Source organism: Bufo gargarizans, chromosome 8 (genome assembly GCF_014858855.1).
Source record: "Bufo gargarizans isolate SCDJY-AF-19 chromosome 8, ASM1485885v1, whole genome shotgun sequence".
Lineage (NCBI taxonomy): Eukaryota > Metazoa > Chordata > Amphibia > Anura > Bufonidae > Bufo > Bufo gargarizans.
The window spans coordinates 78327296-78354001 of NC_058087.1; the positions used below are offsets into that span (position 1 = coordinate 78327296).

The 26706-nt window shown below is 44.3% G+C and overlaps 1 protein-coding gene across 3 annotated transcripts in view; it reads left to right on the forward strand.

The window, feature by feature from the left end:
* The first annotated feature begins 6096 nt into the window (after positions 1 to 6096).
* LOC122945333 (T-cell-specific surface glycoprotein CD28-like) overlaps positions 6097 to 26706 on the forward strand; it is a 136849-nt gene continuing 116239 nt past the window's right edge. For 2 of the 3 annotated variants that reach the window (XM_044304397.1, XM_044304395.1), the window contains exon 1: positions 6099 to 6354. In XM_044304397.1, coding sequence (XP_044160332.1) covers positions 6300 to 6354 — 55 coding nt within the window. In that variant the 5' untranslated portion in view covers positions 6099 to 6299. Of the gene's footprint in view, positions 6355 to 26706 lie in introns of all 3 variants that reach the window. The other variant, XM_044304396.1, reaches the window with a different exon arrangement.

Below are 26706 nucleotides of genomic sequence, written 5' to 3' on the forward strand. Positions count from 1 at the left end.
CAAACTTTATTGGGTTGGGGACAATGGGGCAAAAAAGGTCAAATAAAATATACGCAAAACCCAAAAACCCAGAAATATGATTTTTTATAATTATAACACTAACCCTAAAACACTGAAAAATAAAAATTTCACAAAGGATGCTGACACTAATCACGAAACCCTAAAACACTAACTCTAAATCACAGAAAAATACATTTTTTTTTTCAAAGACAAAAAACACTTACACTAATCACTACCCACATGAAACCCTAAAACACAGAAATAAACTATTTTTTTTTTACACACGAAACAGACAGCAAAAGCCTACACTATACTATATCTAACCTACACTACACACTACAGTGTATACCAAGTTGGCTTCCATAGGTGTCAAGTCATAGATCTGTACAATGAGACAGCTGAAGGCAGTGATTGGCTACTGCTGTAGCCTTGTATGCAAACAGATTTTACAACCTTATATGGCAGACCCATCCCCTTCACCACTGGACCTGTGGAGGAAAATATACTTACTTGCTCCCCAATGCTCAATCCTGGTCCACTGTGCTCTGGTCCCCGGCATGCCAACTTCCAGAAGATATGGTGGTCAAATTCATTTGCTGATGACATCTCACCCATGTACACATGGCCCAGTGATATGGCAGCTTGGGAGACACATCACTGCTGGGGTCAGTTATTGGTTGCAATGGCACACAAGAATCCTATCCATTCTGAAAGATAACAAACAGGGACTAGTGCATGGTAGATCAAACAAGCCAGAACTGAGTGGCAGGAAGCAGGTAAGTATTTCCCCTCAACAGGTCCAGTGGAGCAGGGGTGCATCTAGCATTTTTGCTACCTAAGGTGAAGACTGAAACGGCGCCCCAACCCCCAATGCCAATTTCTTAACCTAACCCTTTCCCTTCAGCCCTACTGTTAAAGACATACTTGGAAAACATTACATACAGAGCTACAAAACATACTGGGTAATACAGTGCCACATACTGTGCCCATTGTGCTTCCCAATACTATACTGCAGAAACAGATAATCCCCCTTACGCTACCCTGCTCTTGACCCTACCTGGTGCTGCCTGAGGCAATTGCCTCACCTCGCCTCATTGGTGGTGCCCCCCTGGGGGAAAGGCTGGCCAAAAGTGTTGGAAAGCTGGACTACACATTTAAAGAAACCTTCTTGTTGATTTATCATACCCTGCACAAGATACAAAAAATGTGTGACTTTCTGCATTACATCATTCACTCCAGTTTTGAAAATTTGGTTGGGAAGTGGGAGTGGTTAGTTATGTAAATAGTTTCACTACAGATTTTTCACTTCAACTTTGTAAAAAAATCACAAACTCAGTGAAGTTGGGGGACGTAAAAAATAAATGGAGTAGCATCTGTAGACAAAAGTCTTAGATTGTCTTAGATTGCTATAGACTTAACAAGCAATGTGCAATAAACAATGACTCAATTAAAACTGACTTAATACCCTGATTACATATTCATCCTATGTATTTTAATGATATATTAATATCAATATTACAATACTTAAAATGGCATATATCAAGTACCTGATCTACAAATATTTTTATGCTTTTCAATCAAAAACATCACTGGTATACTCAACTCATGGTACCCCTTCTGATCAGCTGTTTACCTGCTTGCCGTATGAGCACTGCGTTCAATTCAATCAGCTGATTGTGGTGGTGCCGAGAGTCATCAACATGTACTGGCTGCACAACACCTTTAACACTCCTTTAAAGGGAACCTGTCATCAACGTTATACTGCCCATACTAATGGCAGCATAAAGTAGAGACAGGTGAGTAGATTTCAGCGGTCTGTCATTTAAAAGTTACAAGTAAATGGTTGCCAAGAAGAGTCATGGTTATTCATGAATTCCTGCTCTCCATGACCACCTGCTGATGACTGACAGCCTTCTACCTAGTTTTCTCCCTTTCTGGCTAGGAGAGAACTGCCAATCATTAGCTGATAGGTGGGGAGCAGTGGCGTACCTCCAATAAAGGCAGACCATGCAGCTGCTATGGGGGAAGGGGGCCCGCAGCGGAGCTTCTGTGTGGTGCCTGGAGGAGAGGTTAGTGGTGTTCTGGGATAACCCATAATATCTGTAATGACCGGTGTCACGCACAGGGAGGAAAACAGGGAAAGCCCTGCCTAAGGGAGAGGGAAAGGTGGTGACCCCTAACTCACCTTGCGGCTGGCACCTGACTGCCCTGACGTCCCTAGACGGGTTCCTCACCCGTGCGGCGATCACGTGCCTAAACCCTGGCTTTCCCTGAAATGAGCCCTAGATGGTGAACGGGCCGGTGGGATCGCTAGTCCTCACCACTGCACTAAGAGGGAAACACCAGGGAGAGGACAGACAACCACAGACAAACACAAACACCCAGGTGGACGACAACAACTGTCCACAAAGGTCCAACAGGGATCCGGAGGGTAGCGTTCTGAATCAACAGTCAGAGAACGCAGCAACACAGCTCCAGTGGGTCAGGATAGATGTACAGGCAGGAAGCTCTATCTCTGGCAACCAGAGAAGTGGGAGAGAGGAATATAAGGAGGTTTGGGAGTGCTGGACAAGGAACAGCTGAGGAGAAGGAGCTACGGATCCCTGAGTGAGCCAAAAGGGTTTGCAAAGCAAACCCAGAAAACTACCATAAGGAAAACAGCCCTATCTTAAATAGAGCGTGCAGCCAACCGCTGCGACTTCCTGACCCCGGGTATAACGGAGCCAGGCGTGGTTCTCGATACCCTCGTGACAATATCCTAGAAAAACTGGGAGTTGTAGTTCTGTCCTATTATATCCCTCTCCATGTAATTTAAAAGTATGCCCTAGTACAGTCTGGTAATGCTGGGAGTTGTAGTTCTTCTGTCCTATTGTATCACTCTTCATGTATTTTCAATTTATGCCCTAGTACAGTTTGGCAATGCTGGGAGTTGTAGTTCTCTCCTCTTATACACCCCTCTCTGTCATGTATACTGATGCCCCATAATAAGTCTGGCCATACTGGGGGTTATAGTTATTTATTTTTAAAACTCTCACCTGGTACAACTAGATGATGTCCTATAATAATCTGGACATGCTGGGAGTTGTAGTTCTCTCTTCTTAGGCTGGGTTCTCATCACCGTTTAGCTTTCCGTTTTGCGTGCTGGACTTTTTTCCGTCTAAAATAATGGATCTCTGACAGAAATGGCATAAACGGATGCTAAATGTGCAGAACTCATTCTTGAAATACAGGATACGTTTTTTCTTTATTTTTTTGTTCATCTGATGGATCAGAAGAAAACCGAAAACTAAACGGTGATATGAACCCGGCCTTATACTCTCTCTTGTATACACTTGTATCCAATAATAACAGCCTGGTCATGCTTGGAGTTGCTCCCTAATTTCCAATAATAACAATCTGGTGATGATGAGACTTATAGTTCCCTTGTCACTATTATAATGTACTGCAGCCGCTGAGGTGTGTATTAGGCTTTGTTCAGATCTGTGCTGGTGAAGGTCGCTGTTCTGCCATCATAGGAGCACAACAACGAAAATCACTGCAATTCCGGATCTGGCACTTCATAGACATCAACACCTGATGGATCCCTCTGACTACAATGAGATCTGACTGGTTTCCATCTGCCAGGCTATAGAATTGTGTCTAGCATTTATCACCTGATCTGTGACTGGGGCCCCAACAGAGATGTGGTCAAAGCCTTTTATGTTCTCTAGCATCAGATTATGATGTTCTTCAGCAGCGGTCGTGTGTATTGGGAGGTTCTGCAGCAGCTGAGGTGTGTATTGGGAGGTTCTGCAGCAGCTGAGGTGTGTATTGGGAGGTTCTGCAGCAGCTGAGGTGTGTATTAGGAGGTTCTGTAGCAGCTGAGGTGTGTATTAGGAAGTTGTGCAGCAGCTGAGCTGTGTATTATGAGGTTCTACAACAGCTGAGGTCAGTGGCGTACTGCCCATATAGGCAGACCATGCTATGGGGCCCGGAGCGCATGGGAGGCCCCACCCCCTACATCTGTATTATAGTCATATTAGGCATTGAGGCGGCCCACTTGTCTTCCCTGAGGGGTTAAAAATAATTAAAAAAAACTCACCTCATCCACTTGATCGCGCAGCCGGCATCCTCTTCTTTCTTCTTTCTGCAGGACCTGCAAAAGGACCTGCGATTATGTTAGAGAGCTCACCACGTGGTGAGCGCAGTGACGTCACTGCAGGTCCTGCTAAATGAAGATAGAAGAGGATGCCGGCTGCGTGATCAAGTGGATGAGGTGAGTTTTATTTTATTATTTTTAACTAATACTAATTAAAATGTGGTTAGCTGCCAAAAGTTAATATATCTAGATGGGGACTTTCACCCATACTGTGCAGCATACAGTTATAGCGCTTATAGCTCAGTGATATATATTGAGACACTGTCCCCTATTTGTTGGAGGGTGGGTATGTCAGGTGTGCCTTATTGAGATATAGCATTCAGTAATCCCCTGAGCCTAACATACGGCTCACGGGGGTCCCGACTTTGAGGTGTGCTATACAAAGAGGTGCTACCTGCTTAACAATCCCTCTACCCTCCTTTGAGGCTGGCTAAAGATATACTGATCCCCTAACTCGCATTCTGCTCTACGCGTTTCTCTACTGGACATAAGCCAGTAGTTCCTTAGGAGTCAAGCGCGGGGAAAAGAGCACCAAACAAACAATAATGGATGCTGCACGCTGCTGATATTGAGCGTACAGCAAGGCGGCCATCATAGTACCGGAGGCTACGCATCGCTGTACGCTCAATATCAGCAGCGTGCTGCATCCATTGTTTGTTTGGTGCTCTTTTCCCCGTGCTTGACTCCTGAGGAACTGCTGGCTTATGTCCAGCAGAGAAACGCGTACACGCAAGTTAGGGAATCAGTTTATCTGTGGCCAGCCTCAAAGGAGGGTATAGGGATTGTTAAAGCAGGTGGCACCTCTTTGTATAGCACACCTCAAAGCTGGGACCCCTGTGAGCCGTATGTTAGGCTCAGAGGATTACTGAATGCTATATCTCAATAAGGCGCACCTGACATCCCCACCCTCCAACAAATGGGGGACAGTGTCTCAATATATATCACTGAGCTATAACTGTATGCTGCACAGTGTCCATAGCTGGGTGAAAGTCCCCATCTAGATATATTCACTTTTGGCAGCTAGCCACATTTGAATTAGTAATAACTAATAACGTTTTTTTGTTTTCATTTTATACCTGAGCTCTATAGATTTATAATAGTTAATTTGTCCTCAAGACTATAGCTGCAAACCTTTATGTGACACACTGAGTTAATTATTATTTTTAACCCCTCAATGGCAATTTATTTAGCAGGTACAGTTCATACAGGGGCCTGTTGGCACACAGAAGAGCAGACACAGTTCATAAGGCAAGGGTGGCTATGGTGGCATTGGTATGCTATTGTGCCAGCACCACCATAGCCCCCTTCCCCATGAGCTGTGCCTGTGTGCTGCTTATAGTGGACAGTGCCCTCAGACAATGAATGGGGCCAATCAGAAACTTTTTTTCCCCCCAGTATTGAGACCCTATGATGGATCTCAATACCGGAAAATAGAAACACAAGAGTGAAAGTAGCCTAATACATATCCCGCTCCCCGGCACCTGCGTCTCTCCTAATGCCTACACGGCTGCAACTGCTGGGGGTATGGCAGGGGAGGAGCCAGGGCAGGTGGTGAGATGGGCCAGTGGTGGTTAGTGGGCGGAGTTAGTGGGGCCCTATTCAGATTCTTGCTATGGGGCCCAATGATTTCTATGTAGGCCCCTGGTGGGGAGAGCAGGAGATTATGAATAACCATGGCTCTTCTCAGGTAGATTTGACTATTCTTAATGCCTGGGCTGCAATGATTATGATGCTGGTTCTCGGCAATCACTTCCATTTAGCTCATTAGTGACACACTGCTGAAATCAGCATTTCTGTCACTATTTTATGCTGCCCTCAGTACGGTCAGCATAAAGTAGATGACAGGTTCCCTTTAAATGCTGTGTAGAAAAAAAGTTATCATAGTTGTTTCCTGCTTCATATATTCAAGAGCTGAATGAAAGTAACTTGCGTAACAATTTTGGTAAGATAGAGGTGGAGACAGGCTTAGGAAAAAATGAGACAGGTATAATAGTCAGTGTAGTGTCTGTAGAAAATAGTGAAACATGTTTAGTTGACTGTTTCTCTGGCTCTAGTAATTTATTCATGTGAAGTTAGCTGACTTTTATGCCAACTAGTTCTGGTCACTTTTTATAGTTTTCACAGGTGTAAGAAGGTATATATACCAAGCATTAATGCAACCATGGTTCAGAGGATGATCTGGTCTGTAGGTCTCATCATGCTGGCTCAAAGTATAGGTAAGTCCATCATCAATCTGTATTTAGACTATAACAAATATTCAGACATCAGGTAGACTGGATTGGTTCCTGCCTCATGTCTGATTGTTACTATATAATAACTGAGTGCCTTTTAAAAATGAAATGTGCTCCTATGGGGTTTCATATCACCTGTCTCTTACTGAAATGTTTCTGTTAAACTCTTACTTAGAGTGTAAACCTGTAGCTTTTACTTATTAGAACAGCGCTGAGGTTTGGTTACTGCTAAAGTTTTATTATATGTGTTGCTTCAAGCTGTTGGTTTCTGTAAATTTTACCACCTACAGCTGTTCCTTCACACTCCTTCATACTTTTTAAGCAAGTGTACCACCATTAGCAGCAAAAATTTAAATTAAAGGCTCACATAATTTGATATTCACCCTCCTGTTGAAAAATGTTGTCTACTTTGAAGAACTACATTAATTATTAAGTTTTCCTACCAGTTTTGTTTCACTGTAACCCTTCAGATGTACCATAGACTTGTCTTGGATCATTGTCTTAGTAGATATACATCACTAAATAAGTTGTTGCTGTGCACTTTTTTGACTTAATGGTAGTGTTGATCGAGCACCGTAGTGCTCTGGTGCTCGGGCCAAACACATCGGGAGGTTCGGGTGCTTGCACCCGAGTATAATGGAAGTCAATGTGAGAACCCGAGCATTAAACCAGATACCCCCTGCTCTGAAGAGGGGAAGGTGCCTGGTTCATAGGAAAATGTAAGAAATTTATGGAAACACCACCAAAATGGTCCTGGAACAGCATGGGGAAGATGTCTGGATGCATCTTGCACTCACAGGTCGCTGCTGGGAGCGATGTTGTCATAATAGAACGGCATTTTACAGACTGACAATAATACGCACAAAACCAAAGAAAAAAAATCGATTTAGAGTAAATTTGATAGGAAACATTCTTTCCTGTATATTTACTTGCATATAAAGTGCAAGTGCTGCCAAAAATTACAAGGAAGAGGAACTCCGAACTCCGAGCCTCATTCACATTGTGGTACAATTGTTCAGGTAGTGGGACTCCTACACTCATAAAGCCTATGCACTAAGTGAAAGGGCTGACAAAAATTGCAAGGAAACGGCACTCCAATACACCCTTTGTTACACATAGAGGGCATCATGCACATCCTTGAAAAATTATGATTGATGGCCGTCTGGTGACCCTCAAAAACATTTGGAGCAAGGGCCTGCTGATCTGACCATCTAAAACATTCTGGGCGAGGGCCTGCTACCGCTTTGGTGACCCTAGATAACCTGGGGACGATCGCTCGTCCCCGTGACGGCGATGATCCATTCTGATGTCTGCCCCATCAGCTTTCGATGTTATTTTCAGCCCAAACCATGTAGACCATGGATAACGGGGGAATCATGGTTCAATTCTGGAAAGGGAGCCTGAGAAACAGCTATGGATACCACATCCAAGCAAGGCAGCATGAGTGCAAATTACCTATTAGGTATAATTAGGTGAGGGCCTGCAGGTAAGCAGAGCCTGTAAAAGATTTTAGGTGTGGGCCTGCTGGTGAGCTGACCCTGTAAAAGATTGTAGGTGAAGGCCTGCTGGTGAGCTGACCCTCTAAAACATTATATGTGAGGGCCTTCAGGTGAGCTGACCCTGTAAAAGATTTGAGGTGCAGGCCTGCTGGTGAGTTGACCCTGCAAAAGATTTTAAGTGCTGGCCTGCAGGTGAGCTGACCTTCTAAAAAATAAAATGCGAGGGCCTTCAAGTGAGCTGACCCTGGAAAAGATTTGAGGTGCGTGCCTGTAGGTGAGCTGACCCTGTAAAAGATTTTATGTGCAGACCTGCTGGTGAGCTGACCCAGTAAAAGATTGTAGGTGAAGGCCTGCTGGTGAGCTAACCCTCTAAAAAATCATATGCGAGGGCCTGAAGGTGAGCTGACCCTGTAAAAGATTATAGGTGAGGGCTTGCTGGTGAGCGGACCCTCTAAAAAATTATATGCGAGGGCCTGCAGCTGAGCTGACCCTCTAAAAAATTATATGAGAGGGCCTGCATGTGAGATGACCCTGTAAAACATAATATGTGAAGGGCATATATGCAAGGGCATTATATGTGACAAATAAACATGTTGATATGATGGAAAAGGAGGAGGAGGATGGGAAAAGGAAGATTCAACCATATACCCTTGTTTGTGGTGGAAGGGGTGCATGGGAATACAGTGTATTCAGTACATTATAAATAACACATTTAAAGTGCCTTTATGTTCATAAGCTTTCCTCTGGTGGAGTCGGGAAGTCATGGTCAATCCAGGCCTTGTTCATTTTTATAAGTCTCAATCTGTCAGCATTTTCAGTTGACAGGCAGATACGCTTATCTGTTATAATGCCACCAGCAGCACTAAATACCCGCTCAGACAAAACGCTGGTGGCAGGGCAGGCCAGCACCTCCAAGGCGTAGAGTGCCAGTTCGTGCCATGTGTCCAGCTTGGATACCCAGTAGTTGTAAGGCACTGATGGATCATTGAGGACGCTGACATCGTCTGCTATGTACTCCTTCACCATCTTTCAATTTTTTTTTCCTCCTTGTGACATTAGGCAGCGCATCAGGGTGAGGGTGTTGACTGGTTGTGATGAAACTGTCCCAGGCTTTGGAGAGTGTTGCCCTGCCTCTGGTGGAACTGCTGTGTGCTCCCCTTGTCTCGCCTCCTTGGATGGCCAAGGAACTACGGACTCTGCCGCCAGCGTTGTCAGATGGAAATTTTTTATTTTATTTTAAATGTCTTTAAAGGGTTTCTGTCACCAGATTTTACCCTATTAAGCTAGCTGACATTAGAAGGAAAGAACATTTCCCTGGGCCTGGTGCTATGACGTGTGCAGCACCCTCCTAGGAAAGAAGTCAGACTGGAAGAGGCAATGACAGCAGCAGCTGCATATGTACAACCAAGCCTGGTGAGAGGAAAGCCAAGGCAGTGTTAGAAGGAGGGACTGAGTCTGTCACTGTCTGTAAGTGACTTTGTAAGGTCAGGACCGGGACAGCACCAGCATGTCTTTGACTTCTAGATCAGTGACACTGACAGACTGACAATGTAAAGGAGGGGAGGGGGGCCCACAGGGGGAGGGGCCTACTGACCTGAAAGTGCTGCTTATTATGTATGTATGGAAAAAGGATTTTCCGGGTTTGGACTCTCTTGTTCCTTTCCTCCAAATCACCTGCAGTTTTCCTTCTCCCTGAACCCCCCCCTTTTTTTGTTTGCATCTGATTGGAGGTTGGGTTCTACAAGTTTGTCCGAGTGTCGGTGATTTACAGATCATGATTAAAAACAGTTTGGTTCAAAACATGTCGGTCTGACGGGAGGTGATGGGAGGTGACGACCACTGCTTTGTACACTGTATCTACGATGGAATAGAGATGATGCAGCGTTTTAACATAATACGTGCTGGACGTTTTTTCTGTTTCAAGTGTCTATATTGAGCCAGCCTTGGCTTGTCCGTGCACTGTGGATTATTGGTGAGCTGGACTTTTTTATCTTTATATTGTGCAGGTATCGTAAGTATCTACAAGCCTCTACCCCGCTACTATCTTCTAAGAGCCTGTATATTGTCATTAGGGATGAGCGAACCCGAACTGTATAGTTCGGGTTCGTACCGAATTTTGGGGTGTCCATGACACGGACCCGAACCCGGACATTTTCGTAAAAGTCCGGGTTCGGTGTTCGTCGCTTTCTTGGCGCTTTTTGAAAGGCTGCAAAGCAGCCAATCAACAAGCGTCATACTACTTGCCCCAAGAGGCCATCACAGCCATGCCTACTATTGTCATGGCTGTGATTGGCCAGAGCACCATGTGACCCAGCCTCTATTTAAGCTGGAGTCACATAGCGCTGCCCGTCACTCTGCTCTGATTAGCGTAGGGAGAGGTTGCAGCTGCGACAGTAGGGTGAGATTAGGCTGATTAACTCCTCCAAAAGACTCCATCCAGTGATCGATCTGCAGCTGTGGATCATTGAGCTGCTGATACTCAATTGCTCACTGTTTTTAGGCTGCCCAGACCGTTTGTCAGTCACTTTTTTCTGGGGTGATCGGTGGCCATTTTGTGTCTTGTGGTGCGCCAGCACAAGCTGCGACCAAGTGCATTTAACCCTCAATGGTGTGGTTGTTTTTTGGCTAAAGCCTACATCAGGGTGAAGCTGTCACACCAAGTGCATTTAACCAGCAATAGTCTGTTTATTTTTTGGCCATATACTACATCAGGGGCAAGCTGCGCCTGTCACCAAGTGCATTTAACCCTCAATGGTGTGGTTGTTTTTGGGCTAAATCCTACATCAGGGTGAAGCTGTCACACCAAGTGCATTTAACCAGCAATAGTCTGTTTATTTTTTGGCCATATACTACATCAGGGGGCAAGCTGCGCCTGTCACCAAGTGCATTTAACCCTCAATGGTGTGGTTGTTTTTGGGCTAAATCCTACATCAGGGTGAAGCTGTCACACCAAGTGCATTTAACCAGCAATAGTCTGTTTATTTTTTGGCCATATACTACATCAGGGGCAAGCTGCGCCTGTCACCAAATGCATTTAACCCTCAGTAGTGTGGTTGGTCAAGCTGTCACACCAAGTGCATTTAACCATCAATAGTGTGGTTATTTTTTGGCCATATCCCAGTCTAATTCTGTCAGTAAACGTATACCTGTCACCCAGCGCCTAAATACTAGGCCTCAAGTTTATATCCAGCTAAATCTGTAGTTACTGGTGTGGCTGGTCAAGTTATTTAGTGTCCGTCAAAGCACATTTTTTGTTCTGGGTTGATATACAATTCCCAATTTAGCAATTTCCTAATTTAGTGGTTTCTGCTGTATCAGAGCTATTTGAAATCTATCCCTAAAAGGGTATATAATATTCAAGGTGCACATAGGGTCATTCAGAATAACTTCACACACCCACTACTGTGCATTTCCAAGTCTAATTCTGTCAGTAAACCTATACCTGTCACCCAGCGCCTAAATACTAGGCCTCAGATTTATATCCTGCTAAATCTGTCGTTACTGCTGTACTGTTGTGGCTGGGCAAGTTATTTAGTGTCCGTCAAAGCACAGTTTTTGTTCTGGGTTGAAATACAATTCCCAATTTAGCAATTTCCTAATTTAGTGGTTCCTGCTGTATCAGGCCTACTTTAAATACATCCCTAAAAGGGTATATCAGAATCAAGGTGCTAATAGGGTCATTCTGAATAACTTCACACACACGCTACTGTGCATTTCCAAGTCTAATTCTGTCAGTAAATCTATACCTGTCACCCAGCGCCTAAATACTAGGCCTCAAATTTATATCCAGCTAAATCTGTCGTTACTGCTGTACTGTTGTGGCTGGTCAAGTTATTTAGTGTCCGTCAAAGCACATTTTTTGTTCTGGGTTGAAATGCAATTCCCAATTTAGCAATTTCAAAATTTAGTGGTTTCTGCTGTATCAGAGCTATTTGAAATCTATCCCTAAAAGGGTATATCATATTCAAGGTGCACATAGGGTCATTCAGAATAACTTCACACACCCACTACTGTGCATTTCCAAGCCTAACTCTGTCAGTAAACCCATACCTGTCACCCAGCGCCTAAATACTAGGCCTCAAATTTATATCCTGCTAAATCTGTCGTTACTGCTGTACTGTTGTGGCTGGGCAAGTTATTTAGTGTCCGTCAAAGCACATTTTTTGTTCTGGGTTGAAATACAATTCCCAATTTAGCAATTTCAAAATTTAGTGGTTTCTGCTGTATCAGAGCTATTTGAAATCTATCCCTAAAAGGGTATATAATATTCAAGGTGCACATAGGGTCATTCTGAATAACTTCACACACACGCTACTGTGCATTTCCAAGTCTAATTCTGTCAGTAAACCTATACCTGTCACCCAGCGCCTAAATACTAGGCCTCAAATTTATATCCTGCTAAATTGCTGTAGCTGGTCAAGTTATTTAGTGTCCGTCCAAGCACAGTTTTTGTTCAGGGTTGAAATACAATTCCCAATTTAGCAATTTCATAATTTAGTGGTTTCTGCTGTATCAGAGCTATTTGAAATCTATCCCTAAAAGGGTATATCATAGTCAAGGTGCACATAGGGTCATTCAGAATAACTTCACACACACGCTACTGTGCATTTCCAAGTCTAATTCTGTCAGTAAATCTATACCTGTCACCCAGCGCCTAAATACTAGGCCTCAAATTTATTACCAGCTAAATCTGTCGTTACTGCTGTAGCTGGGCAAGTTATTTAGTGTCCGTTCAAGCACATTTTTTGTTCTGGGTTGAAATACAATTCCCAATTCAGCAATTTCATTATTTAGTGGTTTCTGCTGTATCAGAGCTATTTGAAATCTATCCCTAAAAGGGTATATCATATTGAAGGTGCACATAGGGTTATTCAGAATAAATTCACACACCCACTACTGTGCATTTCCAAGTCTAATTCTGTCAGTAAACCCATACCTGTCACCCAGCGCCTTAATACTAGGCCTCAAATTTATATTCAGCTGAATTTGAATACAATACATTGGGCCAAATAATATTTTTGTTTTTGTGGTGAACGATAACAATGAGGAAAACATCTAGTAAGGGACGCGGACGTGGACATGGTCGTGGTGGTGTTAGTGGACCCTCTGGTGCTGGGAGAGGACGTGGCCGTTCTGCCACATCCACACGTCCTAGTGTACCAACTACCTCAGGTCCCAGTAGCCGCCAGAATTTACAGCGATATATGGTGGGGCCCAATACCATTCTAAGGATGGTAAGGCCTGAGCAGGTACAGGCATTAGTCAATTGGGTGGCCGACAGTGGATCCAGCACGTTCACATTATCTCCCACACAGTCTTCTGCAGAAAGCGCACAGATGGCGCCTGAAAACCAACCCCATCAGTCTGTCACATCACCCCCATGCATACCAGGGAAACTGTCTCAGCCTCAAGTTATGTAGCAGTCTCTTATGCTGTTTGAAGACTCCGCTGGCAGGGTTTCCCAAGGGCATCCACCTAGCCCTTCCCCAGCGGTGAAAGACATAGAATGCACTGACGCACAACCACTTATGTTTCCTGATGATGAGGACATGGGAATACCACCTCAGCATGTCTCTGATGATGACGAAACACAGGTGCCAACTGCTGCGTCTTTCTGCAGTGTGCAGACTGAATAGGAGGTCAGGGATCAAGACTGGGTGGAAGACGATGCAGGGGACGATGAGGTCCTAGACCCCACATGGAATGAAGGTCGTGCCACTGACTTTTACAGTTCGGAGGAAGAGGCAGTGGTGAGACCGAGCCAACAGCGTAGCAAAAGAGGGAGCAGTGGGCAAAAGCAGAACACCCGCCGCCAAGAGACTCCGCCTGCTACTGACCGCCGCCATCTGGGACCGAGCACCCCAAAGGCAGCTTCAAGGAGTTCCCTGGCATGGCACTTCTTCAAACAATGTGCTGACGACAAGACCCGAGTGGTTTGCACGCTGTGCCATCAGAGCCTGAAGTGAGGCATTAACGTTCTGAACCTTAGCACAATCTGCATGACCAGGCACCTGCATGCAAAGCATGAACTGCAGTGGAGTAAACACCTTAAAAACAAGGAAGTCGCTCAGGCTTCCCCTGTTACCACTTCTGCTGCTGCCGCCTCGGCCACCCTCGATCCCTGGCCCTGAATGCCAGCATTTCTAAACTACTGGCCTATGAAATGCTGTCATTTAGGCTGGTGGACACAGACAGCTTCAAACAGCTCATGTCGCTTGCTGTCCCACAGTATGTTGTTCCCAGCCGCCACTACTTCTCCAAGAGAGCCGTGCCTTCCCTGCACAACCAAGTATCTGCCATCTGTAGCAAGGTCCACCTAACCACAGATACGTGGACCAGTAAGCACGGCCAGGGACGCTATATCTCCCTAACTGCACACTGGGCAAATGTAGTGGCAGCTGGGCCCCAGGCGGAGAGCTGTTTGGCGCACGTCCTTCCGCCGCCAAGGATCGCAGGGCAACATTCTTTGCCTCCTGTTGCCACCTCCTCCTTCTCGGCTTCCTCCTCCTCTTCTTCCACCTGCTCATCCAGTCAGCCACACACCTTCACCACCAACTTCAGCACAGCCCGGGGTAAACGTCAGCAGGCCATTCTGAAACTCGTATGTTTGGGGGACAGGCCCCACACCGCACAGGAGTTGTGGCGGGGTATAGAACAACAGACCGACGAGTGGTTGCTGCCGGTGAACCTCAAGCCCGGCCTGGTGGTGTGCGATAATGGGCGAAATCTCGTTGCAGCTCTGGGACTAGCCGGTTTGACGCACATCCCTTGCCTGGCGCATGTGCTGAATTTGGTGGTGCAGAAGTTCATTCACAACTACCCCGACATGTCAGAGCTGCTGCATAAAGTGCGGGCCGTCTGTTCGCGCTTCCGGCGTTCACATCCTGCCGCTGCTCGCCTGTCTGCGCTACAGCGTAACTTCGGACTTCCCGCTCACCGCCTCATATGCGACGTGCCCACCAGGTGGAACTCCACCTTGCACATGCTGGACAGACTGTGCGAGCAGCAGCAGGCCATAGTGGAGTTTCAGCTGCAGCACGCACGGGTCAGTCGCACTGCAGAACAGCACCACTTCACCACCAATGACTGGGCCTCCATGCGAGACCTGTGTGCCCTGTTGCGCTGTTTCGAGTACTCCACCAACATGGCCAGTGGCGATGACGCCGTTATCAGCGTTACAATACCACTTCTATGTCTCCTTGAGAAAACACTTAGGGCGATGATGGAAGAGGAGGTGGCCCAGGAGGAAGAGGGGTAATTTTTAGCACTTTCAGGCCAGTCTCTTCGAAGTGACTCAGAGGGAGGTTTTTTGCAACAGCAGAGGCCAGGTACAAATGTGGCCAGCCAGGGCCCACTACTGGAGGACGAGGAGGATGAGGATGAGGAGGAGGTGGAGGAGGATGAGGATGAAGCATGGTCACAGCGGGGTGGCACCCAAATCAGCTCGGGCCCATCACTGGTGCATGGCTGGGGGGAAAGGCAGGACGATGACGATACGCCTCCCACAGAGGACAGCTTGTCCTTACCCCTGGGCAGCCTGGCACACATGAGCGACTACATGCTGCAGTGCCTGCGCAACGACAGCAGAGTTGCCCACATTTTAACGTGTGCGGACTACTGGGTTGCCACCCTGCTGGATCCACGCTACAAAGACAATGTGCCCACCTTACTTCCTGCACTGGAGCGTGATAGGAAGATGCGCGAGTACAAGCGCACGTTGGTAGACGCGCTACTTAGAGCATTCCCAAATGTCACAGGGGAACAAGTGGAAGCCCAAGGCCAAGGCAGAGGAGGAGCAAGAGGTCGCCAAGGCAGCTGTGTCACGGCCAGCTCCTCTGAGGGCAGGGTTAGCATGGCAGAGATGTGGAAAACTTTTGTCAACACGCCACAGCTAACTGCACCACCACCTGATACGCAACGTGTTAGCAGGAGGCAACATTTCACTAACATGGTAGAACAGTACGTGTGCACACCCCTCCACGTACTGACTGATGGTTCGGCCCCATTCAACTTCTGGGTCTCTAAATTGTCCACGTGGCCAGAGCTAGCCTTTTATGCCTTGGAGGTGCTGGCCTGCCCGGCAGCCAGCGTTTTGTCTGAACGTGTATTCAGCACGGCAGGGGGCGTCATTACAGACAAACGCAGCCGCCTGTCTACAGCCAATGTGGACAAGCTGACGTTCATAAAAAATGAACCAGGCATGGATCCCACAGGACCTGTCCGTCCCTTGTCCAGATTAGACATTAACTACCTCCCCTTAACCATATATTATTGGACTCCAGGGCACTTCCTCATTCAATCCTATTTTTATTTTCATTTTACCATTATATTGCGAGGCTACCCAAAGTTGAATGAACCTCTCCTCTGTCTGGGTGCCGGGGCCTAAATATATGCCAATGGACTGTTCCAATGTTGGGTGACGTGAAGCCTGATTCTCTGCTATGACATGCAGACTAATTCTCTGCTGACATGAAGCCAGATTCTCTGTTACGGGACCTCTCTCCTCTGCCTGGGTGCTGGGCCTAAATATATGCCAATGGACTGTTGCACTGGTAGCTGACGTGAAGCCTGATTCTCTGCTATGACATGCAGACTAATTCTCTGCTGACATGAAGCCAGATTCTCTGTTACGGGACCTCTCTCCTCTGCCTGGGTGCTGGGCCTAAATATATGCCAATGGACTGTTGCACTGGTGGCTGACGTGAAGCCTGATTCTCTGCTATGACATGCAGACTAATTCTCTGCTGACATGAAGACAGATTCTCTGTTACGGGACCTCTCTCCTCTGCCTGTGTGCTGGGCCTAAATATATGTCAATTGACTGTTGCAGTGGTGGCTGACGTGAAGCCTGATTCTCTGCTATGACATGCAGACTAATTCTCTGCTGACATGAAGCCAGATCCTCTGTTACGGGACCTCTCTCCTCTGCCTGGGTGCTGGGCCTAAATATATGCCAATGGACTGTTGCACTGGTGGCTGACGTGAAGCCTGATTCTCTGCTATGACATGCAGATTGATTCTCTGCTGACATGAAGCCAGAATCTCTGTTACGGGACCTCTCTCCTCTGCCTGGGTGCCGGGGCCTAAATATCTGACAATGGTCTGTTCCAGTGTTGGGTGACGTGAAGCATGATTCTCTGCTATGACATGAAGACTGATTCTCTGCTGACATGAAGCCAGATTCTCTGTTAAGGGACCTCTCTCCTCTGCCTGGGTGCCTGGGACTAAATATCTGACAGTGGACTGTTACAGTGGTGGGTGACGTGAAGCCAGATTCTCTGCTATGGGACCTCTCTCCAATTGATATTGGTTAATTTTTATTTATTTTATTTTTATTTTTATTCATTTCCCTATCCACATTTGTTTGCAGGGGATTTACCTACATGTTGCTGCCTTTTGCAGCCCTCTAGCTCTTTCCTGGGCTTTTTTACAGCCTTTTTAGTGCCGAAAAGTTCGGGTCCCCATTGACTTCAATGGGGTTCGGGTCCGGGACGAAGTTCGGATCGGGTTCGGATCCCGAACCCGAACATTTCCGGGAAGTTTGGCCGAACTTCTCGAACCCGAACATCCAGGTGTTCGCTCAACTCTAATTGTCATCTGATATAATTTATATTATGTCTTCACAAATGTGCATATAAACCATGTTAAATTCAATTGTTCCTTGTAATTTTCCAGGTTCACCAGCAGGTGGCAGCAATGCATTGGCCAGGTACTAGTCTCAGTTTAGTGTATCTAGGCAGGAATGGATTATTCCAGCTAAGCTCCCCCTCTGTGAGAGAAGTGGTCTGTTTCCACATCCTGCAGCATGGGTGGAGAAGGAAGTTAGAGTCAGTGTAGCCTCCCCCCTGCTTGGGGAAGGCTGTGTGATAGTATTCAGGATATTCCCCTGCATAGGGAAGACAGCAAGGATCTTGTCTCGACTGAGACCTGATCACATTCCCAGACTGAGCACCTGCAGCCTCAGCTGGATGAAAAGAAGCAAAAACTACAGACAACCTCCAGAGTTCCAGGAAGAAAGCATACCCTAAGAAACCATCTGTGAGTTAAGTCCAGAGACCTAGGAGAAGCCATTCCTCCTCAGCTAGTCTGTCCCCATACAGCAGAAGTTACAGAAAAGTGCAGAAGATTAGTTCCTGCCACAATTACAGAGCTACTAAGCAGATTACTTATCCTGCAAGCTCACATTTAAAGCAGAAGCATTCATTTCCGGCCAATCATTGCTAAAACCTGCTGGGACCAAGAGACCAAGGTTGTATACTGCTTGGATACAAGTTATCTTCAGTAAAGAAACGTTTGAACTTCACCTGGACATCGTTTCTGCTGCAAAAATCCTCTATTACTCCTACTATCACTACACTCAAATTTATTGTGAGCCAGGAGTCCAGCTGTACCCAGGTAGGAGACACAGTTGACACAATTATCACCACTCTATAAAGTCATAATAGGCCATTACACCACTCTGGCATTCCTAATCTGGGACGTGCGTTGTAACACCTTGGAAGGGCCCTGGGATAGTACCCTGCGCACGCTGCAATTGGCATCACGACAAATACAGAACTTTAACAAACCGTACATGCCCACTGCATAAGTGGCATCGGCGTACCCCGTTCCTGGTCACTGCACTAGCACCCAATGACATGTGTTCAGCTCAGTCTTAGTGAGCGTGAGCTGTGCTGAAGAAGGGACAGATAGTGTAGGGCAGTGTTTCCCAACCAGTGTGCCTCCAGCTCTTGCAAAACTACAACTCACATCATGCTCGCACAACCAAAGGCTGACCAGGCATGCTGGGAGTTGTAGTTTTTCAACAGCTGGAGGCACACTGGTTGGGAAACGCTGGTGTAGGGAGTGAAATAGTAAGATATTATTGAAAAAACTTATAAGGACTGTTGTTGTATCTGGCAGCAATATAATTATTAATGCAACCTGCGCTAAATTGCATGGAATTGTTAGAGAGACCGAAAAGTCCTTTTAAGGACTATTGTTGTATCTGGCAGCAATATATATTTTTAGCACAACCTGTGCTAAATAGCTTGCAATTGTTTGACCACTGTAGACAGCGGCATTATCTGCGCTACATCTCCTGTGTAACGTGTGCGCAGCCTAAAAATGTCTGTGACATCCAGTGTACTTTTTCCGTAGACGGTGTCCACTGCGGACAGTTACATTACCTGCGCTACATCTACTGTATAACGTATGCGTATCAGAAATATCAGTGACAATAATTCAGTGTAATTTTTTATTAGCCACTGGTGACAGCGACATTTCTTGCGCTATACCTCCTGTATAACGTTTGAGCATCCTAAATATCAGTGACATTAATTCAGTGTAATTTTTTATTAGCCACTGGTGACAGCAACATTACTTGCGCTATACCTCCTGTATAACATTTGCACGTCCTAAATATCAGTGACATAATTCAGTGTAATATTTTTTTAACAATATATTTTTATTGCATATTTTAGTAAAATTTTACAAAGCTGTAACATTCAAGCGATGAATTGAAAAAAAAAAAGAATATAATATCATTGAGGAACATATTGTATGATAGTACCGGAAACAATAACATACGGCATATAGAGAATAACATCAGTCAAATCTCAACCCATTTTTATAATTATTTTCTTTTTTAAATAGGAAGAGGGTTAGAGGAAGGGAAGTAGTGTAAAAGAGGCATAGGAACGGGGAGGTTAATTAGGAGAGATAGGGGGAGGTAAAATTGCGGTATAATAACAGATAGGTAACATGTCAGTTATCAAATTAATTATGTTTTAAGGCATAGTGAATAATATTGCTCAGCAGCACAGTTTTTTTATTTTCTTATCAGAGAAGAGGAAGATTGCAAATTTTGGTGTCGAGCCAGGTCTCCCATCTATGAAGGAATGTAGCTTTGTTATTATTGGCAGATGCCCAAACACCTTCGAACCAGCAGTTATTGTCGAGTTCTCTAGTAATTCGATGATTTGAAGGTAGAGTGTTTTTTTTCCAACAGGATGCAATTTTGTTGCAGGTTGCTATAATGCAGTGCATAATTATTGTTCTATGGTGTATTGTAAAATCAATGATGCCAATAGAAAGTAATGCTAGCTCTGGAGAAGGTGAAATCGGGGTGTTACATATCTTCAAAATAAGAGTGAAGGTTTGGGACCACAAATGAGCATTCCCATCATATATGAAAGTAACTACCTAGGGAGGACTGGCATCTCCAACACATAGGAGAGAGCTCAGGGAAGATTTTATTCAAATGTTGAGTGGTTTTATACCATCTATATAAGATCTTCCTGACTCCTTCAAGATGACCTGCGCATCTTGATAGTTTTGATAATGCGGTAAATGCTTCATGCCATTGATTATTAGATAAAGACTTGTTTAGGTCAGAGTGCCATAATTCTATAATGCGAGATAGAGGGTCCTCCTGCTCACTTTTAAGAATTTGGTATCCTTTGGAGATACCTTTGTCAGAGATTCTGGTAGATGAAAACCAATCATGAAGAGGTGAAGACGTTTTTTCAGAAAAAAGGATTTTTGGGGATTGAAACAAGTGTCCCAGTTGTAAAAATGTATAAAAATCCTTGTTGGCAATACCATAATTATGATTTAGGTGGGCAAAATCTACGAACACATAATTATGCCATAATTGGAAAATATGAGATAATCCTTGTTTTTCCCAGTGGGAAATAGATAAATCCGGGATTGCAATTTCGCACATTTTTTGTGAAACGGACGAAAAGGGAGCAGGAAATAATCTCTGCTCGTGTAAGAGGATTCCAAATATTGGATATAGCTTGAATACATATTAGTGGGCTTTTTATTTTAGCGTTACATATACTCTGAGCTGCGAGATGTTGTGAAATGGGGGGGGGGGGGGGGTTACCCAAGGAAGACTTTTCTATAGATACCCATTTTTTTTCCAAGGCTTGTCTATTATTAACGATCTTAGCTGGTCTAGAATAGTTGCTCTGTAGTAATGAATAAGAGATGTAAAGCTAAGACCTCCTAACTTTAGGGGTCTATATAGGATGGTTGACTTTACTCTTGGTTTAAGTTTGCCCCATATGCGGTGGTTCAATAATGATTGCAACTTTTGTATATATGTGATGGGTAGGGGGATAGGAACGTTACAAAACAGATACAGAATCTTGGGGAGGATAATCATTTTTATGCGGCCATTTTGCCTAGCCATGAAGTTATTTGTGAGGGCATAGTATTTTGCTTTAAATAGGTTGTTGGAGGGAAAGGCTAATTTGATTCCCAAATAGGAAAGGGCGCCTTTTTCCTAAGTGAACCCGTATGTGTTGGAGATTTTCTTTTCAGTGGTCTAATGTAGATTCTTGAGGTGAAAGTAATACAAGTTCCAAGGAGGGAATCATCTGTGAAGATGAGGAGATGAGGATCCCACTTTTATCCATTCTTGAGCTAGTGTGGAAGGTTTTTTTCTTGGAGGAGATTTTGATGAAGCTTTTTCTTTGTCTGGTCCCTCTGGTGGGCCAAAGATGTTCCATTTGTGAAGCGTTTCTGCTGCCTCAGAGGGGGAAGAGATAATATGAGTGGAGTTAAGATAACAGACTATTAGTTTAACTGGATAACCTCATTTATAAGGGATGTTGTGTAGGCTTAGGATTTTGGTGAATTGCATATATTCTCTTCTTCTCGCCGGAGTCACGGGTGAAAGATCCGTAAACAAGGCTATTTTTTAAAATCTTTCTGGTATGTCTTGTTTCTTTTGCCCTGCTTTCATTAACGCTTCTTTTAGGTGAAAAAAGTGTATTCTTGCTAAGACATCCCTTGGAACAGAAGCGGGAAGTGATTTAGGTTTGTGGACTCTGAGTCCTATCAATTATTAATTCAATGCAGGGAGTATCAAGCAGGTATGCCACTATTAGATTAGTAATGAACTCCATAAGCTGGGAATTTTTCACATTTTCTGGGATGTTTCTGAACCTTATATTATTTCTTCTAGAACTGTCTTCAAGATCTACGATTTTTTGTTTAATAACCGCAAGCTCGTCTTCAACTACGTTGTGGCCATCTACTAATGCGTTATGGGCGGACACAAATTCCTAAATTTTTTCTTCCAAAAGGGCTGTGCGTTCCCCAATTGAGATCAGATCAGTATGAAGGGTGGCAATGGATTCTCTAAAGTCCCTTTTCATCGATTCTTTGAGATCCCTGAAGATGGTTTGCATAATGCTTAAGGATATGGTGGGGGTGGATTGCTCTTTATTAGTGATGAGCGGCAGGGGTCATATTAGAATTCACGATATTTCGCAAATATTTTGTAGAATATTAGTTGGATATTCTCGAATTTGAATATTCGTTTTATTCTACATTTTTACTCGAAAAATCGGCAAGGTAATGATTGCGTAATATGCTGATATTACATGATCAATACAGGCGTGGGTCAAAAACTAATATAGAGCACTATATTGAATATAGTGCTCTATATTCGTTTTTTAGAATATTGTTAATTTTTTTCCATCTGAAGTTATGACTCCTCCCTGCTTAAGTTGCTCGTCAAGCAACTTAAACAGGGAGGAATCATGACTTCAGATGTGACGAATATTCTAAAAAACAAATATACAGTCAGGTCCATAAATATTGGGACATAAACACAATTCTAACATTTTTGGCTCTATACACCACCACAATGGATTTGAAATTAACACTTTCATGACCATGGGTCATTGATGCCCCAGTGTCCAGGTCAAAATTTACAAATCTGACATGCGTCACTTTATGTGGTAATAGCTTTGGAACACTTTTACTTATCCATGCCATTCTGAGATTGTTTTCTCGTGACACATTGTACTTCATGATAGTCATATATTTGAGTCAATGTATTTCACCTTTATTTATGAAAAAATCCCAAATTTACCCAAAATTTGGAAAAATTCACAATTTTCCAAATTTTTATTTCTCTGCTTCTAAAACAGAAAGTCATACCTAATAAAATATTTATTACTTAACATTCCCCATATGTCTACTTTATGTTGGCATCATTTTGGAAATGTCATTTTATTTTTTTAGGACGTTAGAAGGCTTAGAAGTTTAGAAGCAATTCTTAAAATTTTTAAGAAAATTTCCAAAACTCACTTTTTAAGGACCAGTTCAGGTCTGAAGTCACTTTGTGGGGCTTACACAGTGGAAACCCCCCATAAATGACCCCATTGTAGAAACTACACCCCTCAAGTTACTCAAAACTGATTTTACAAACTTTGTTAACCCTTTAGGCGTTCCACAAGAATTAAAGGAAAATGGAGATGAAATTTCTAAATTTCACATTTTTGGCAGATTTTCCATTTTATAAAAAACATTTCTTTAACACATTGAGGGTTAACAGCCAAACAAAACTCAATATTTATTACCCTGATTCCATGGTTTACATAAACACCCCACATGTGGTCGTAAACTGCTGAACGGGCACACAGCAGGGCGCAGAAGGAAAGGAATGCCATACGGTTTTTGGAAGGCAGATTGTGCTTGATTGGTTTTCTGAACGCCATATGTTTTTTATTTTGCTGCCGATCGTCTTGTGCAGGGGCTCGTTTTTTGCAGAAAGTGTTGAGGTTTTTACTGGTACCATTTTTGGGTACATAGGATTTTTTGATCATTCATTATTACACTTTATGGGGCAAGGTGACCCAAAAATTGGCTATTTTGGAACAGTTTTAATTTATTTATTTTTACAGCGTTCATCTGAGGAGTTAGGTCATGTGTTTTATAGAGAAGATCGTTACGGATGTGGCAATATTTAAGTTTTACACAATAATAGCATTTCTGAAACCCAAAAAATGATGTTTTAGTGTCTCTATAGTCTGAGAGCCATACCTTTTTTTTTTTTTGGGCGATTGTCTTAAATAGGGTATCATTTTTTGCGGGACGAGGTGACGGTTTGATTGGTACTATTTTGGGGGTCATACGCCTTTTTGATCGCTTGCTGTTACACTTTTTGTGATGTAAGGTGACAAAAATGGCTTTTTTTTTACACCGTTTTTTTTAATGGTGTTTATCGGACGGGGTCTATCATGTGATATCTTTATAGAGACGTAGTTACGGATGCGGTGATACCTAATATGTGTAGTTTTATTTTATTTATTTTTTATAGGAAAAGGCAATTTTTTTTTTATTTTTTTTTTTTTTTTTCCACTTTTATTTTTTTTTCAAATTTTTTTTTTATCAAGTCCCTCTTGGATCATGAAGATCCAGTGGGGCTGATGTCTGTACTATACTTTGCAATGCTCTTGCATTGCAAAGTGTAATACATTCAGATGCCCTGTAGGTGGCAACAGCAGACGCTTTTGCAAAGCGTCCGGTTGCCAGGGCAACCATCGGGGCTGCCATCGCAGCGCAGCAGCCCCGATGGTGGAGAGGGAGCCCCCTCCCTCTATTAACCCCATGGATGCCGCTGCCGCAGGGGGCGGACTCAAGGAGGGGGCAGCACTGGGAACAGATGGAGGGGGCACAGATGGGCTGCACAGATCGGGGGGTGTCTGCACAGATTGGGAGTGGGGGGGGGGCTGCACAGATGGGGGGGCTGCATGGATCAGGGGGGGCACGAGGACACTGATTTCAGGCTCTAATCTGCCGCAATCCAATTGGTTAGTCTGCACAGACTAACCAATCGGATCGATTGCCGGCAAGGGACCACTCTGATTGGTCCCTCGGATCGATTGCCGGCAAGGGACCACTCTGATTGGTCCCACTCTGATGACAGCATACAGGGCAGGGGCAGAAGCTTTAATCCAAGCGCTTTGCAGAACTTGGATTAAAGAGCTGCCAGAACGTATATATACATGGTAGCTGCACGGGGTATGTGCAGCTATCACGTATATATACAGATTGCGGTCGGGAAGGGGTTAAACAAATAAGATGTGCTTTAAACTGCAGACTGTCAGCTTTAATTTGAGGGTATTTACATCCAAATCAGGGGAACGGTGTAGGAATTACAACTGTTTTCATATTTGCCTCCAACTTGTTAAGGGACCAAAATTAATGGGACAATTGGCTATTTCAGCTGTTCCAGGGCCAGGTGTGTGTTATTCCCTCGTCATTCCAATTACAATAAGCAGTTAAAAGGTCCAGAGCTCATTTCAAGTGTGCTATTTGCATTTGGAATCTGTTGCTGTCAACTCTCAAGATAAGATCCAAAGAACTGTCACTATCAGTGAAGCAAGCCATCATTAAGCTAAAAAAAAAAATCCCCCCCAAAAATCTGAGAGATGGCAAAAACATTAGGCGTGGTCAAAACAACTGTTTGGAACATTCTTAAAAACAAGGAATGCACCGGTGAGCTCAGCAACACCAAAAGACCCGGAAGACCACGGAAAACAACTGTGGTGGATGACCAAAGAATTCTTTCCCTGGTGAAGAAAACACCCTTCACAACAGTTGGCCAGATCAGGAACACTCTCCAGGAGGTAGGTGTATGTGTGTCAAAGGCAACAATCAAGAGAAGACTTCACCAAAATGAATACAGAGGGTTCATAACAAGATATAAACCATTGGTGAGCCAAAAAAACAGGAAGGCCAGATTAGAGGTTACCAAACGACATCTAAAAAAGCTTTCAAGTTCTGATACAACCAGGGGCGGATTAAGTGCATGATAGGCCCGGGGCTGTCTACCCAACTTAGGGCCCCCCCCCCCTCCATTTTAGTTTAGTTTTTTTTTTGTATGAAGAGGCTGCGGTGCTTCATGGGCGCCACAGTCTCTTCTTAGGCCATATGACATCTTCAGACTAAAAAAGAATACCCCAAATTGGGTCCTAAACTGAAAAATGTGGTCGCCAAATTTAAAATACATATAATTGTAATAAAAAAGACATAGAGGAGAATACAGCACCACATACCTGTTACATCCAGTGACATCTCCTGTCATGTAGACCTTCTCTTTCCTCTTCTCCTCCATTTGACCCAGACCACTATGGCAAATTCTTTCAGCCGCATCTCGTCTCTACAGTTTGTAACACAGACATGTTAGATTTCTAAATTTTTCCATCAACTTCCTCATCCTGGTATCCCCACAGTGTCATCCTGCTGCCACCCCCAATACTGTGCCCGTTGTGCTCCCCAATGCCCCAGGAACTATACTGCTGAAAAAATAGTGACCCTGATAGATATAATTGGGGTAATTTATCAAACTGGTGTAAAGTAGAACTGGATTTCCAAAAGAGCTGTGAAATATGAAAGGTGGAATCTGATTGGCTGCTATGGGCAACTAAGCAGTTCTGCTTTACACCAGTTTGATAAATTACCCCAAATGTTCCTATAGTGTCCACAGCAGTTATAATGTCCCCTAGAGACCCCAGTAATAATAACACCCTATATTGTGCTCCAGGTAATAATCCCTGTATAGTATCCCCAGAAATAATAGAATTGCCCCTACAGTGCCTCCCCAATAGCAACACCCCCATATAGTAATTTCCACCACACTGCCCCCACATAGTAATCCCCCCATAGTAATTTGCCCCCACACAGTAATTTCCCCCAAACTGCCCCCATATAGTAGCTTGCCCCCACACAGTAATTTGCCCCACACTGCCCCCACATAGCAATTTCCCCACACTGTTCCCACACACAATAGTTTTCCCCACACTGCCCCCCCATAGTAATTTGCCCCCACACAGTAATTTCACGAAAACTGCACCCATATAGTAGTTTGCCCCCACACAGTAATTTGCCCCACACTGCCCCCATATAGTAATTTAGGAATGCCCCAATTTCCCCACACTGTTCCCACACACAATAGTTTTCCCCACACTGCCCCCCCATAGTAATTTGCCCCCACACAGTAATTTCACACAAACTGCACCCATATAGTAGTTTGCCCCCACACAGTAATTTG